General features: G+C 31.0%; 1 protein-coding gene and 1 pseudogene across 1 annotated transcript; one reads left to right on the top strand and one right to left on the bottom strand.

The window, feature by feature from the left end:
- Window positions 1–1,045: 1,045 nt before the first annotated feature.
- Window positions 1,046–5,215, top strand: LOC146932477 (putative disease resistance protein At1g61300; annotated as a pseudogene).
- Window positions 5,216–7,149: 1,934 nt separating this feature from the next.
- On the bottom strand, window positions 7,150–10,576 carry LOC146932476 (sugar transport protein 1-like). The gene is made up of 4 exons (XM_085704155.1): window positions 10,391–10,576; window positions 9,965–10,287; window positions 7,860–8,489; window positions 7,150–7,752 (listed from the first exon to the last, which is right to left on the bottom strand). Exons 1-4 carry the CDS (start codon window positions 10,521–10,523, stop codon window positions 7,282–7,284), a joined length of 1,557 nt encoding a protein of 518 aa, XP_085560281.1. The 5' UTR covers window positions 10,524–10,576; the 3' UTR covers window positions 7,150–7,281.
- Between the last annotated feature and the right edge of the window lie 4,296 nt (window positions 10,577–14,872).

Genomic DNA, 14,872 nt, shown 5'->3' with positions numbered 1-14,872 from the left:
TAATAAATGATGAATGTAGTCCATTAAATAGACCACATACATCATTTATTGAATGAACCTAAAAAGTGAAATTTTGCTTATAATAGTGACCGGAGGGTGTATATTGCATGCATGAACGACAAATTTAAATAAATAGACACGATTATATTCATGAAACAATTATGTGTCCTTTAACAATGGATAAAATGAAATTATTTTCACCATATTAATGAGTGTAGTTTGATCTTCGTAGAACACACTCTTTGTCTCGTAACCAACCGGTCCAAATAATTAAAGATCATAGAAATACTCTGTAGAACTACTAGCTAGGGGCATTAGGCATCCAAAGGACTTGTTTGCTATATTAATTATACACTTATTATTGCATGAAAATTATTAGAAATACCCATACAATTAAGATTTTTTTTTATCATGTTATCGGTATGAAGTTTTCACCGTCGTGTAGTGGTGACTAGTCTCTGTCGGAGAGTTTATATAGATTCTTTTCTCATTGAATTTTTTCCATGCGCAAGATTTTCCGAACCAGTACAATTTTGATTCTGCCTCCTACAATTTGATTTTATCTCAAAATTACCCCTCTTAATTTCTAACTTTATTTTTCTTCAAGATTTTTGTACTTACCGTAAAAACGTATATTGCAATTTTATTATATTTTATTTTTCAAAAATGTTTATTGCGATGGCTACCATAATGATGATTTTTATGGTCAAGAAAATAGACACTATATTATTTATAAAAAAGTCAGGAACTGATTTTATAGTGTCTTACAAAAACAACGGCCAATTTTATGGTTTACTCAAAATATTTTTTTTGGTGACAATTACTCAAACATTATTATTAGCTCTAAAAAGATCCCACCACAAAATTTAATTTGGATCTCAAATGTTTTTGTGGTCCGGTATGATTTTTTTGAAAAATAATAAATTTCTTTATAGAAATCCTACATATATATATATCGAAGGTTAACGTATATGACTCCGTTTCTAACAGAAAATGATGAGGGATAATCTGATTTTTCAAGAATTTCAAAGCAACCGATGTTTGAATGGTTCCTGCCCAAAGAACTTTGTGTCAAGCTAAGTTGGGTAAGAAGATTGTTGAGAGGCTCAATGAGGTGAATGCCATGCTTTCTAAAGCTGTTATATATGCAGATTTCTATGGTACAACCACCTAAACGTGTTGCTGAGATTCCTTGTGCTGAGACTGTAGTTTTTGGAAGAGAAGTAGTCAAGAGCAGAGAGTAACATTGATTTATGAAAGGTTGAAAGAAAAAAAGTTTTTGTTGATGTTAGATGATTTGTGGGAAAAGCTAGAACTACAAGCGTTAGGATTTCCAGTAAAAACAAATCGAAATTAGTGTTCACGACACGGTCTTAGGAAATGAAAGCTCACAAATTGAAAGTGAAATGTCTATTTGATGAAGAAGCGTTTGAGTTGTTTTGTAACAAAGTAGGCGATGAGACACTAAAATGTCACCAGAGATCCCAAAGCGACCGAATGAAATGGCTAAAGAATGCAGAGGGATGCCGCTAGCATTAATCACTGTGGGGAGTGCCATGGCTGGGATGAAAGTTATGATGCTTGGATGGATGCCAGAAATAATTTGAGGAGTTCTCCTTCGAAAGCCTCAGATTTTGTAAAAGTTTTTCGTATCCTCAAGTTTAGCTACAACAAACTTCCAGATAAGGCACATAAAAGTTGTTTCTTGTACTGTGCACTATACCCAGAAGATTTTGAAATAGATGTTGACAAACTTATTGATAGATGGATTGGTGAGGGATTTCTCGATAAAGATGGTAAAAGCATATATCATATGTACATGCAAGGGAAAGCTATTATTCAAAAATTAATACTTTCATGCCTATTAGAGGATGATATTGAAGCTCAATTTAAATTTCAGCATTCGAGAAGTAATAGGATAATTAAGATGCATGATGTGATTAGAGATATGGCACTATGGTTAGCTCGAGATGAAGATAAAAAGAAAGACAAAATTGTACTTCAAAGGGAAGCATTTTCTGTGTCTGAAATGGATTCTAAAAGATTGATTGTTATAAAGAGGATTTCAATAATATCTACTAATTGGGAATCATAATAAAGCTGGAACGTATCGGCTTATCCAAATCTCATCACCCTTTGTTTAGGTTTAAATTTAGGAAAGCGTCACACTTTATCATTAAATTTCCAATACATAAAAAAGTTGACACTTTATCCTTTGGAAGTGTTTTGATAGTCTTGAACAATTAAAGGTGTTTAGATTTGGTTATTTACATTTTTCTAAAGGCAACAGTACTGTCGAGGAAGAGATATCATTACTAGAGAAGCTGGAATCATTACCTAAATTGGAGGAACTGTGTGTCGATTTAAAAAACTTGGCTAGTGTGCGGAGACTATTTCAATCCACCAAATTACGAGATTGCTCTAGATGCCTTAGGATTTCTAATTTGGAAAAGGAGGGGTCACAACACTCACTTGAAATGTCTTCATTATTAACATCCATGTCACAAATGAGGCACTTGGACTTCATACAACTTTCATGGATGAACAACCTCATGGATGGTTCAGCGGTTCCTGACAAATGCCATCTTCGCAAGCTTCGCTATGTGCGCATATTTAGTTGTGGTTCAATAACTTATTTAACATGGTTGAGGTATGCTCCTCTTCTCGAGATCCTTGGTGTTTCTTCTTGGGATTCAATTGAAGAAAATAGATCAATAAAAGAGATAGATCCCCAGAATAAATTGAGAAGTGTTGAGGATCATGCTTTTCTCCTTGCTTTATAGTTCTAAGACCGTGACTGAATGGACCAATACCGCTTTAGGCTCCAAGAATAAATTTGTTCTTTCTCATGAATTGTGAATCATGATATCAGACACATTACATATCATTTCAATTTTCAAGGTCTCTCTTGATTTTTCACACCTCACTGGTACTGGCACTCATATGTTAGAAACCAATTTTTAATGGTTTTGAGATTAAAAAAGGTCATGCTAACTTGTGCCCTGAGGCACATGTTAAGGAGTTTAAAGAAGAAATTAAAAATAAATTTTATATTGAAAATATAATTTTTGAAACTTTTAAGACATTAAATGCATAATTTTTAAGCAAAAACTTCTACATTTGACTTCTTAACTTATACCCTAAAGGTACAAGTTAGTATTTCCCTAAAAAAAATATTTGGCTTCAAATTTTCCAACAAGTTAGCCTGTCTTTAAGAAGAGAAATGATATTTTATACAACTTTTTAGAATGTGAACATTTGATTTTAATATCTAAACAATTATTAAAAATAAAAAGAGGAATAGACAAAAACAATTTTTGTGATTTCACTCGGGAATTAGTGGAATACAAGCCGTAGAGGTGTTAATTAGCCAACGAGGGCATTTGTGAAGGTTTCAGGATGATTTTGTTCGCTATACATAGCATTATCTTTAACTTTATTTCATCGTTTTGTTACAAAAATAACTTATAACAAGCGCTTATATATGAAAGAATTTATGTTATAAGCTGCGAATTAAATTGTTTATCAAACCAAGCCTATATATGTAGGACTTGTGTCTTAGCTGAGAAATAATTTGAGGAGAGCCGCAGATTTTGTAGAAGTTTTTCGAATCCTCAAGTTTAGCTATGACAAACTTCCAGATAAGGCGCATAAAAGTTGCTTCTTGTACTGCGCATTATACCCAGAAGATTTTGAAGTATATGGTGATGAACTTATTGATCGATGGATCGGTGAGGGATTTCTCGATAAAGATGGTAAAAGTATATATGATATGTACAACCAAGGGATATATATTATTAAAAAATTATTACTTTCGTGTCTATTAGAGGAGCATGATGATGTGATTAAGATGCATGATGTGATTAGAGATATGGCACTATGGTTAGCTCGAGATGAAGATGAAAACAAAGACAAAATTGTAGTTCAAGGGGAAGCAATTTCCATGTCGGAAAAGGATTCTAAAAGATTGAATGTTGTAGAGAAGATTTCAGTAATAACTACTGATTGGGATTCAGAAGAAAGCTGGAAGGTACCAACTTGTCCAAATCTGACCACCTTTTGTTTAAATTTAGAAAAGATGGATTCTAATGCCCCTACTTTATCATTGAATTTCCAATCCATAAAAAAGCTGAGAGTGTTGGATTTATCAAAGATTTGTCGTATAATCAATCTATCCTCAGACATAGGTGAGTTAATCAACTTGGAATTCCTTAACCTCTCAGGATCAGGAGTAGTGGAGTTGCCTATTGCATTGAAGAAGTCGAAAAACTTGAGGGTACTCCTTATGGATGGTATGAGTCGCCTTGATGTTAAAAACAGTCCTCTGAAAGTGATAGAGAGTCTTGAACAATTAAAGGTGTTTAGATTTAGTAAAAATGAGTCATGTTTCCCTACGGTACAAGAAGAGATATCATTACTAGAGAAGTTGGAATCCTTACCAAAATTGGAGGAACTGAGCCTCCAATTAACACACTTCACTAGTGTGCAGAGATTATTTCACTCCACCAAATTACGAGATTGCTCTAGATTACTTAGGATTTTGCGTTTGGTGGGGCCAAAGTCAGTTGAAATGTCTTCATTATTATCATCCATGTCACAAATGAAGCATTTGGAAGGCATACATATTTGGAGCAAAGAAAGCCTCGTGGACGGTTCCTCGATTACTGACAAATGTCATCTTGGTAAGCTTCGCCAAGTGTGCATATTTGCATGTAATTCAATAACTCATTTGACATGGTTGAGGTATGCTCTGCTTCTTGAGACCCTTGAAGTTCTTGGTGAAGGAGGCCAGAGATGACGAGCAAGCTGGCACTGACTCTAACAATCATATTATATTCAGAAATCTTAAAAGTTTTCGCCTTTATGATATGCCAAAACTAGTGAGCATCCACAACAGAGCTTTGGATTTTCCTTCCCTAAAACGTATTAAGGTATCTTATTGCCCCAATCTGAGGAAGCTTCCTTTGAATTCCAGCTTTGCTTCCAAGAATAACTTGATTGTAATCCAAGGAGGGCCACAGTGGTGGAACAATTTAGAGTGGGATGACACAATTATTCCAACCTTACTACGTCCTAAACTTCATTTGACACAAACCTTTGATGGATAGTGGAGATGCTCTCTCCAAGTCCTATTTACTGAATTATACGTCTTATGTGCTGTACCTTTGTTCTCCATTTTCCTTGTTAATTTTAATTCGTTGCTTCCTCTATACTGCTTAATCTTGTCTATGCAATACTGTTTTTGTACAATTTCTTTACGCAAATATCTTGTTTTCTAGTTTTATGTGTTTCTCTAAATTGCGCTTGTGCTCAATTACAATTTTCTTCATGCAATGTTGTTTATGTATAATTTTCTGTAGTTACAATTTTTGCATAATGATTTTATATGCCTTTCAGGTATACGTGTAAACCACTCTGTTACTGTTGTGGTTGGTTTGTTTTCCATCTATTTGTGGAGCATAAAATTTAGAGGCCTTCCTAATTGGTGGGGGACAATAAGTAAAGATGAAATGGAAAAATTTAGAGGTCTAGTTCTAGTTGGTTTACGTCGTTATTGTTATTTATTGTTTATCTGTGCCAAAAAAATGGAAAAACGTGTGTGCACTAAAGAGAGACACCACCACTATCTACTTGTTTCATTAGTTTTGTTGGCACCACTCTCTTTCCCGTGTAACTAAATTTGGGAAAGGTTTTAGAAATATGGTGTATGCTACAATTTCTTCTTAAATTCTATCTTATCCAAAAGCATAGTCTTCTTATAAAACTTAGTTGAAGAAAATAAATCCATAAAAGAGATAGATCCCCAAAATAAATGGAAAAGTGTTGATGATCATGCTTTTCTCCTTGCTTTATAGTTCTAAGACCGTGACTCTTTTTTTTTGTTTGAAACAGCTTATATTATTAACACCGAAATATACGAGAAGTACAAAAACCAGCAGCCATCCAGCAGACTAACAAAAACCAGGGCCTGAACCGCCAGCAATAACAGAAAAACAGCAAAACAGACCGTGACTGAATTGACCAATACATCTCTTTTGGCTCCCAAGATTAAATTTGTTCCTTCTCATGAATTGCGAAACATGATATCAGACACGTTTCAAATATACTTGCATTTCATTTCGTGGTCACTCTTGTCCACCGAAAGTTCTTATAATCGCATGATTACATTAATGGGAATTTAAGGGAAAATTTGTACTTAAAAATATATGAAGCTTCTTGATTCATCACACGTCAATGGTACTGCCACTCATGTACCCATCCCATTTCAGAAAATAATGAGCTCGATGGTGTGTTAGAAGCCAATTTTTAATGGGTTTGATATAAAAAAAAAAAAAAAAAAGTGGCTTCAAAATTTCCAACAAGTTAATCATTTCAAGGCCAAAACTTGGCTCATTTTTTTGTCCTGCATCACTTGAGTAAGCATACGGGAAGATTTTTTAAAAATGGTGATAAGTTGGCTTTGAATTTTCTGTTTATTTCGAGTTAGCAATTCAAAATTTAAGAGATATGATTGCTCAATAAAAATTTAAAAGCACCAAACCAAATTTGCCGGCCACGGCAAATAACCAATGTTCCACCCTCTGTACAGTGAACGTTTTAAACATAGATAAATCAACGTGAGTGACCTAAGAAACTAGTTTAAAAATTTGGTGTAGACACCAATTGAATTTTACTATTAGTTTATCTACACGACTTTTCTTGCTCCCGTCTAAAACCAGTAACCTATATATATACCCAATATTTTTCATTTAGAGAAACATGGATTGATAAATATACGGAGTAACATAGTTGGTCATGCTTGGATTGTTTATTTGAATGAGACAGATAACTTAACACTGTATGTGGACTTGGGAGTTGTTTATATTAATTAATTAATTAGTAGTCCTTTATTTATACATCATCGCACATGATTCTTCCTTAATGATTAGCCAATAGCACAACCATGTGCAGATATTAATGTAAATCCTCCTATGTAGAAAGTGATTTGATTTTGAATATTAAGACAAACTTAATGTCTCTGCTTCACAGGGAACAACTAAATAAACATAAACTAATGTATGTCCACGTTTAATAAAAAAAGAGGTACGAAATTTCAAATGTGCATATATATTTTAGTGTAATGTTTGTTCAATGAAACAAGAGAGGCAATGAGAAAAATAATCCCGTAATTTTGAACTGCAATTTCATTACATTTGATATTTGAGGTTGACACCAATAGTTAGTGTTTACCAATAAAACTAATTACTAATGAAAGTAAAATAAAATGAAGACTAATAATAATTATACATTTTTAGGAGCACCCTTTCCCATCTCAACACCATTGCCATAATCACCATGTTCAACAAATCTAGACCAGAAGGGGTGTGATTTCCAAACTCTGTCCATCTCTTCAATTGGTATTCCTTTAGTTTCAGGCAACAAGAAGAATACATAGATTGACATCACCACAACAAAGAAGGCAAAGAAGAGGAACAAACCAAACTTCATGTGACAAAGCATTATCAAGAAAACTTGTGCAACCAAGAAGGTGAAAAGCATGTTGACAGATACGTTGACACTTTGAGCTGCAGAACGAATTTCCAATGGGAAAATCTCACTAGGAACCAACCAACCAAGTGGACCCCATGACCAAGCAAATCCTGCGACGTAAATGCAAATGAAGAGCACAACTACTATAGCATACCATTCTGGTAAATTACCAGGGTTTCCACTTGTTCCAAACTTGGCACCAATTGCAGCTGCTACTGCAACCTATACACATCAATGCATATTGAATTAATTAAACAAATCATATCAAATGAATGTAACAAAATTAATATACACAAACAATATTATTCATATCAAAGTTAAGACGTTACCTGGCATATAAGCATTTGAGCACCACCTTCAAGAAAAAGGGCTCTCCTACCCCACTTATCAACTCCATAAATTGAGACACAAGTAGCAACAACATTAACAACACCGGTGATGACAGCCGACATAAGTGAAGCATCGTCCTTAAACCCAATGGAATTAAATAGCACAGGTGCATAAAACATAATAACATTGATGCCGGTAAATTGTTGGAAGAATGGTATCAATACGGCCATAGTAAGCTGAGGTCTATATTTCCTCTGCAACAAATTTCTCCAAGGGTTTTCAACTTGCATTGAGGCCTCACTAGCTGCCACAAGGTCATTGAACTCTTCATCAACATCTTCAATACCGCGAATTCTCTTAAGTTGAGCTTTAGCTCCATCGCGATCACCACGTTCGATCATTGAGTTAGGGGTGTCAGGAAGGACTAGTGATCCAATTGTTATTATAAGTGCTGGGACCATAGCACCACCTAAACTCAATCTCCATCCCCATCCACCTTTGATTTTGGCAAAAAAGTAGTTCAATACATTGGCCACAAGTATACCAATTGTAATTGATAATTGAAACCCAATATTCAATGCTCCTCTATATTTGTAAGGAGCCATCTCAGAAAGGTACAATGGCACAGCCTGTAAAATTTAACCAAAAAAAAAAACATAAGTAACAAATTAAACCAATTAAGAATGATTAATATTTAATATCAAGTGGGATCATATAAACAATGTCAAGTAAACGAGTTATTATCATAGAACTTTGTTTAAAAAAAGATATGTAGGACCACGGGTTCTTCTCAACTTGTAATGTCTATATTGGTTTGAATCAGAAACATTATTTTATGTTTTTTTTTATATTATAGTATTTTTGAATGCAAAGACTTGGAAAATTATGCAAGCTGGTGTGGAAATACGAAGTGAGATATATTATATCACATGGAAAGAAAATAGGGACACAATAATTGTGGTAGTAATAATAGATTAGTGGAAGAATGGTGCCAAACTATCAATTTGTGTTAAAATCAAGCCATCACATTCAAGCATGTTAGTGAAGAGAAAAATTTGGCAAAAGATTGGTTCCTTTACACCGCAACCAAACAAAGTCCAATTTGAAGAGTTTCAAAAGGCAAAGTCAATATCAACCGAGAATACTATCATACATAGAGTAGAAAATAGAATAGTAGAGTAGATCATACCAAATTGTAACATTAAAGTGGAAAAATTCAAAATTTGTGTTTGCTCATTTATATTCATTACGTCACAATCACTTCCGTAAATAATGAAAATACTCATTATTTCAATTAATGCATTAAATTTTATGTAACGGCTTACTACTATGAGTCAGTATACTTTTTTTTGGTACAAATGAGTCAGTATACTTTATCTGAAAGCTTTTAATATCAATCAAACTAAAATAAAACAAATTATGAGGCATTCTTGTATGGACACAAATACAAATGAATAGTATTTAGTCACACACACATCAAAAACCATTTTTTCAAAAGGCTAAATTATTTTATTATCAATTTCTTTTTTATTATTATTAAAAAAATTCTTTTGATGTATGTGTGCCCAAACACTATACATTTATATTTGTGACCATGATAGACTTTCTCACAAATTATAGTATTCTTCTATTTTTTTGGTGATCACAAACTACAGTATGTAAGATTTTGTTTTTGTTATTGTTATGGTACACTAAATATACTATATATCATATCCAATAAAGTTAAAAAAATCATGCAAACAACCATGAAGAAAAAATTAAAAATAATTCAAGGTGTATTTTTCAAAAAAATCATGGATAATCAAAATAAGACAATACAACACAGACAAATTAAAGGACAACAAACATACTTTTCATATTTTTGACAAAGACGTAATTTTTCATTATTTTAGAAGGATTATTATTTTAAAAAAGTACTGTAAAAAACGTTAATGAAGGAATAAATTAATGTACACTAAAAGGTGAGATAAGATAAATCAGATAATATTAAACACAACCCATAATTTACGTTATTCTGTTTCCCATAAAACAAACCCAAAAAAACAAAAAGATATTTACAAAATTAAAAAAGAAAAATAAAAGAACGAGAGAAATTAAAGGATACCTGATTAGCAAACCCGATACCGAATCCAAGCAAGATCCGACCCACGATCAACATCCAAACGTGATTAGCGAAACCATTTATAAGAGCACCGACAAGGAAAAGTAATCCTCCGAAAAGCATGGAAAGTTTCCGACCAAACCTACGAGTTATGGTGGAAGCTACCAACGAGGACAAAAGGGCAGCCAGATACAACGACGATGTAAACATCGTCAATGTCTGACTGTCGTATTGGCAGTACTGGTTTGTCGATTGGTCCTCGTTCTTTTTCCGGTACACCGCCGGAAAAAATTTCTTCAGGAACGGATCCATGGACGTCACACCACCTGATCAAACCCCATTCAACAAAAAACAAACGTTAAACACTGAAAAAAGATCATACCATTAAAATATAAACAAAGTTTTATATGATTTTTTTTTTGTTGTTACCTGAAATTCCAATATCGTAGCCAAAGATCAAACCACCCATGGCAGCAACGATGCATGTTATGGTGACAAAAGGAGTGAGGTTTCCGGGGTACTCTTTGTCACCCCCTCCAAAGGGAATTCCACCACCAGCCATTTTTTCTGATCTCAGTAGCAAGAAGAAGAGAGAAGAATAGTGAGAAAGTAGATGGAGGTTTTGGATGGGGTGTGGCATGTGTTTATATAGAGGGAAGAGCCTAAACTTTGGCTATGATTAATATCTTTAATTTATTTTTTAGAGAGAATCTTTAATTAATTTTGCTGACCTGTCAATAGTAATTCTATCTTTTTTTGAGAGACAAACTTTAACTTTGCTGATCTGTAGTTAATAAGGATATGCTAGTACTTTTTTTTTTTTGAAAAATAAAGTATCAATTTTATTTTATAGAAAGTTCCTTATTCATAATTTATCTGTCTGTCAATTTCTAGTTTATAATTCTGTCTTTATCCACAAAAAAATAAAATAATAATGTCAATTTCTAGTTTATAATTCTGTCTTTATCCACAAAAAAATAAAATAATAATTAATTATGTACGTACATATTAGGGGACTTTAATTTAATCTATATCTAATTTATTAATACTTATTTATAAAAAGGATATGATTTTGAATTTTGATTCACTTTTTTATTTTTTAATTATATTATTCATTTAAATTATTTTTTTGTAAGAATTATTCATTTAAATCATTTCAAACACAATTTTATATTTTGTATAGTATAATATTATTTAAATATTTAGTTTTAAAAAATAAGTTAATTACTATTATAATTAGCGTTCGAACGAACATTACGTGCTCGTCAATCCATTTTTTATTGAGTTAATACGTATAAATTATGAACAATATTTTTTGTAAATTTTTTAAATTATTTTGATTTTGATTAAAATTATAGGTTTAAATATTTTGTACTTTCATATTGTACAAACTATAATTATCTTTTTCATATTTTGTACTTTCATATTGTAAAAAAAAAAAATTCAATGACATCGTAACAAACTATATTTATCTTTTTCAATGATATCATAACAAACTTTATTTATTTTTTTCAATGATCCCAACAATATAACAAATTCTTATCTTTGTGAATGATACGTACAAAAATATAGTACCATCTTTTCTACCATATGTGTTACCCCAACTCTCTCTAACGGTGTTATTCATAATCTTATCTCGTCTAATTTTACCATTCATCCAACACAACATCTTCATCTCTGCTACTTTTACTTGATTTTCGTGTTGGTCCTTAATCGTCCAATACTTTGTACCATACAGTCTGACTGTGTCCAAAAAAATATTCTTTTCAATTTCTGCAGTACTTTCATTTATATAAAAAAAATAATCGTCTTATATAATAGGAATAAAGGTTCATTAGAATTTTAAAAAGTAAGCAATTATGAAAAAAAATCATCAAATCTATTTCATCCTCTTATATTTTTTTTTTCCTATTTAGCTCTCTTATTATTACTTGCAGAAATATTGGCATTCAAGTGTGCTTTTCTGCTTTTTTAATTGTGTTTTTTCTTAAGGAGTTCTTTTTGTTGTGTTAACGTTTTTAAATTATGAACGGTGTTTTTTTATGAAATTGAAATAAAAATTATAGAAATTAAATATTTGTAAATTTTAAATTATAACAAAATCAATCAATCATATTTATTGTAGAATGAAAGCAATTATTGAGAATGAATTCTTTTTTACTCAATTATGAAGAATGGTTGAGTATACGACAAATAATAACTTTCATTTCCCTTTCCATCCTGAACTATATAAAACATCACATTGTCTCATGAGAAAATGATATACTCTGCACACAAAACAGGAACATATGAAAATATGAAAGTGTTTTTTTTTTTTTAATATGTAAATATGAAAGTATGATTCTTATCAATCAAATAAAACAAAAAAATTATATATTTTTTGTTTTATTCTTAATTGAATGTATTTATAAACAATTTTTTTAGTAGATTACAATTTATTAATAGTATATGCATCTTTAATAGTCCCTTTTCATTAAAAAAAATTACATTATTTTTTTTAATGAAAAAAATTAATCTTTAGACCCTTTTTTTTTGCATTTTCATTTATTTATACTTTTTACATTTTCGGTAAAACATCAGATGAAAAAGCATGTAAACTTATATTCCCTAAAAAAGAAAACATGTAAACTCATTATGGAGGAAAAAAAATATAAATATATATTTTGATGTCTAAGGAATATTCAATGTTTTTCATATTTTTATTAATTCAATAAATAGTACATATGAGGTGTTACTTAGGTGGTCATGATCTTAAGTCTTAACCTTGTAATTTTAAGATGTAAAATTCAAATCTCAGAACTGTTTTTTTTAGAGGAAAAATCTCAGAACTATTGTCTTTTTTTTTTTGGTATAAAATGATCATTAATACTCATTTAATTAATAAAAAAATTCTCTTTCTCAATTTTCTTGAAAAATAAGTAAATAGCTAATTAGAAAATTAAAATATTTCCTTTCATATAAAGAGAATTTAAATCCCATAAATATTAAAATTAAATTTTTTCCAAATATTTTTGGTCAACGCTAGTTCAAAATTTTATCCAGTCCAAAAAAATAGTTTTTTTATTATAATTGAAGGAAAATAATTTTTTTTTATAAAGGTGGTGTATGAACAATCTTAGTACTCTGCTTTTTCCACATTGGATAAGCCGACAAAAAATAAAGTCAAGTCCACGTTTTTGGCCCTTTTTATACCATAGTTTTGGAGCCTTTTAAAAGATTTTTCCTTCCTAAATCTAATCCAAATCCCACTGGGTTTTCATTTTTGCAAGTTTGACAGTTGGTGTGTTTCATTTCACACGTCAGATAATACTCAGATTACAGAGGATTTTTAGTTGGGTGGTGCTGTATCATATATCATGTGTGTCTATTAAAATTGATTCTTTACTTTATGTCCAATTTATTACTATTTATTATTTATTATAAGGATATGGTTGCTGAGTCAGCCATTATATATTCATATGAAATAGGGAAAGAGTTGATACTGGTATTAAGATTTAAGATTTATCCATTGTGGAATATTAGGAAAGTTTATGATTGTATTTGTGCTATTGGATAATGTTGGATAAATTTAGGGGTGGTTGGTGTTGGTGGATACTGTCGGTGTTGTAGTAAAAGCCTAAAAGGAGTCGTGAGAGGATCCAGTTATGCGTGACTTCGAAGACCTTTACAGCAATTAACCCTTGTTGCGTGGGAACATGAGAAACAATGTGGATAATTATAGTAAAATAATTGAATAGAAAGGATAATAAATCTATTTTTGTTATGTACATTTACTCTCTTAATGTGGATAATTAATGGTTAATGAAAGAATGTTCGTTCCTTTCACTAAAATATACAACTCCCTTATTATCGATAATTAATGGTTAATGAAGAAAGAATGTTCATCCCTTATTATCCTCGTTCCATTAACTCTCATTATTTCTCATTAATGACAAGAGTCATGACCGGAGTCGATCTATTCGGTTTTTTTATTGTGTTAATGCGTCAAAATTATATTCCATTCGTTTTAAAATGAGTGTCGTTTTAGCCAATTGCACACAGATTGAGGAATTGAATGAAATAATCATTAGACATAACATTTTTACTAAACTGCCCTTACTTTATAAGAAAAAGACAAACTTAAAGTTGCATTGAAAATTGTGTGAGAGAAAAGTTGAAGTATTTATTGAAGGTAAAGTTAGAAAAAAAATTAAAGTTGTATTGGAAATGTAAAGTGACATTCATTTTGAAACAATTTTTTTTGGCTAAAGTGCCACTCATTTTGAAACGGATGGAGTATGTATAAATGTTTGTTCCTTCAATAAAATGTCATGTCTAAATAAATGTTTGTGACTTTTATTTTTCATGACCATAGATGTTTGTGACTTTTAAAGTTGTGTATGTAGTGTGGCAACATGAGAAAGAATGTGGATAATAATTATAGTAAAACAAGTGAAGAAAAAGGATAATAAATCTATTTTTGTTATGAATATTACTCCCTAAATGTGGATAATTATAGTTTTTTTTGACAAGAATGTGGATAATTATAGTTAATGAAGGAATTTTCATCTCTTTCATCCCTTGATATCCTCCTCATTCCATTAACTTTCATTACTGACAAGAGCCGTGACAGAAGGTTTTTTTTTTTTTTTTTAAGCGTGAAAATTATAAGCAATGTTTTATTTTAAATTTTGATTAAAATTATATGCATATTTGTTTGTGACTTTTAAGTCTTGTAAAAAAATATTTGTGACATTTAAATAGTAACAAACTATGTTTATATTTTACCAACAATATAACATATATAATAAAAATTCTTTTGTAAAAAAAAATATAATAAAAAATCTAATCTTTTTTAATAACACCAAAAATATGTATTTTTAAAGGTAAGGGTATACTTGGAATCATGAAAATTCCAGCCAAAAAATAATG

This window comes from Medicago sativa, chromosome 4 (genome assembly GCF_051527215.1).
Source record: "Medicago sativa cultivar Bolivia chromosome 4, Bolivia_mono, whole genome shotgun sequence".
Lineage (NCBI taxonomy): Eukaryota > Viridiplantae > Streptophyta > Magnoliopsida > Fabales > Fabaceae > Medicago > Medicago sativa.
Note: the sequence above shows the minus strand (reverse complement) of the source record. Positions and strands in the feature narration are given on the sequence as shown.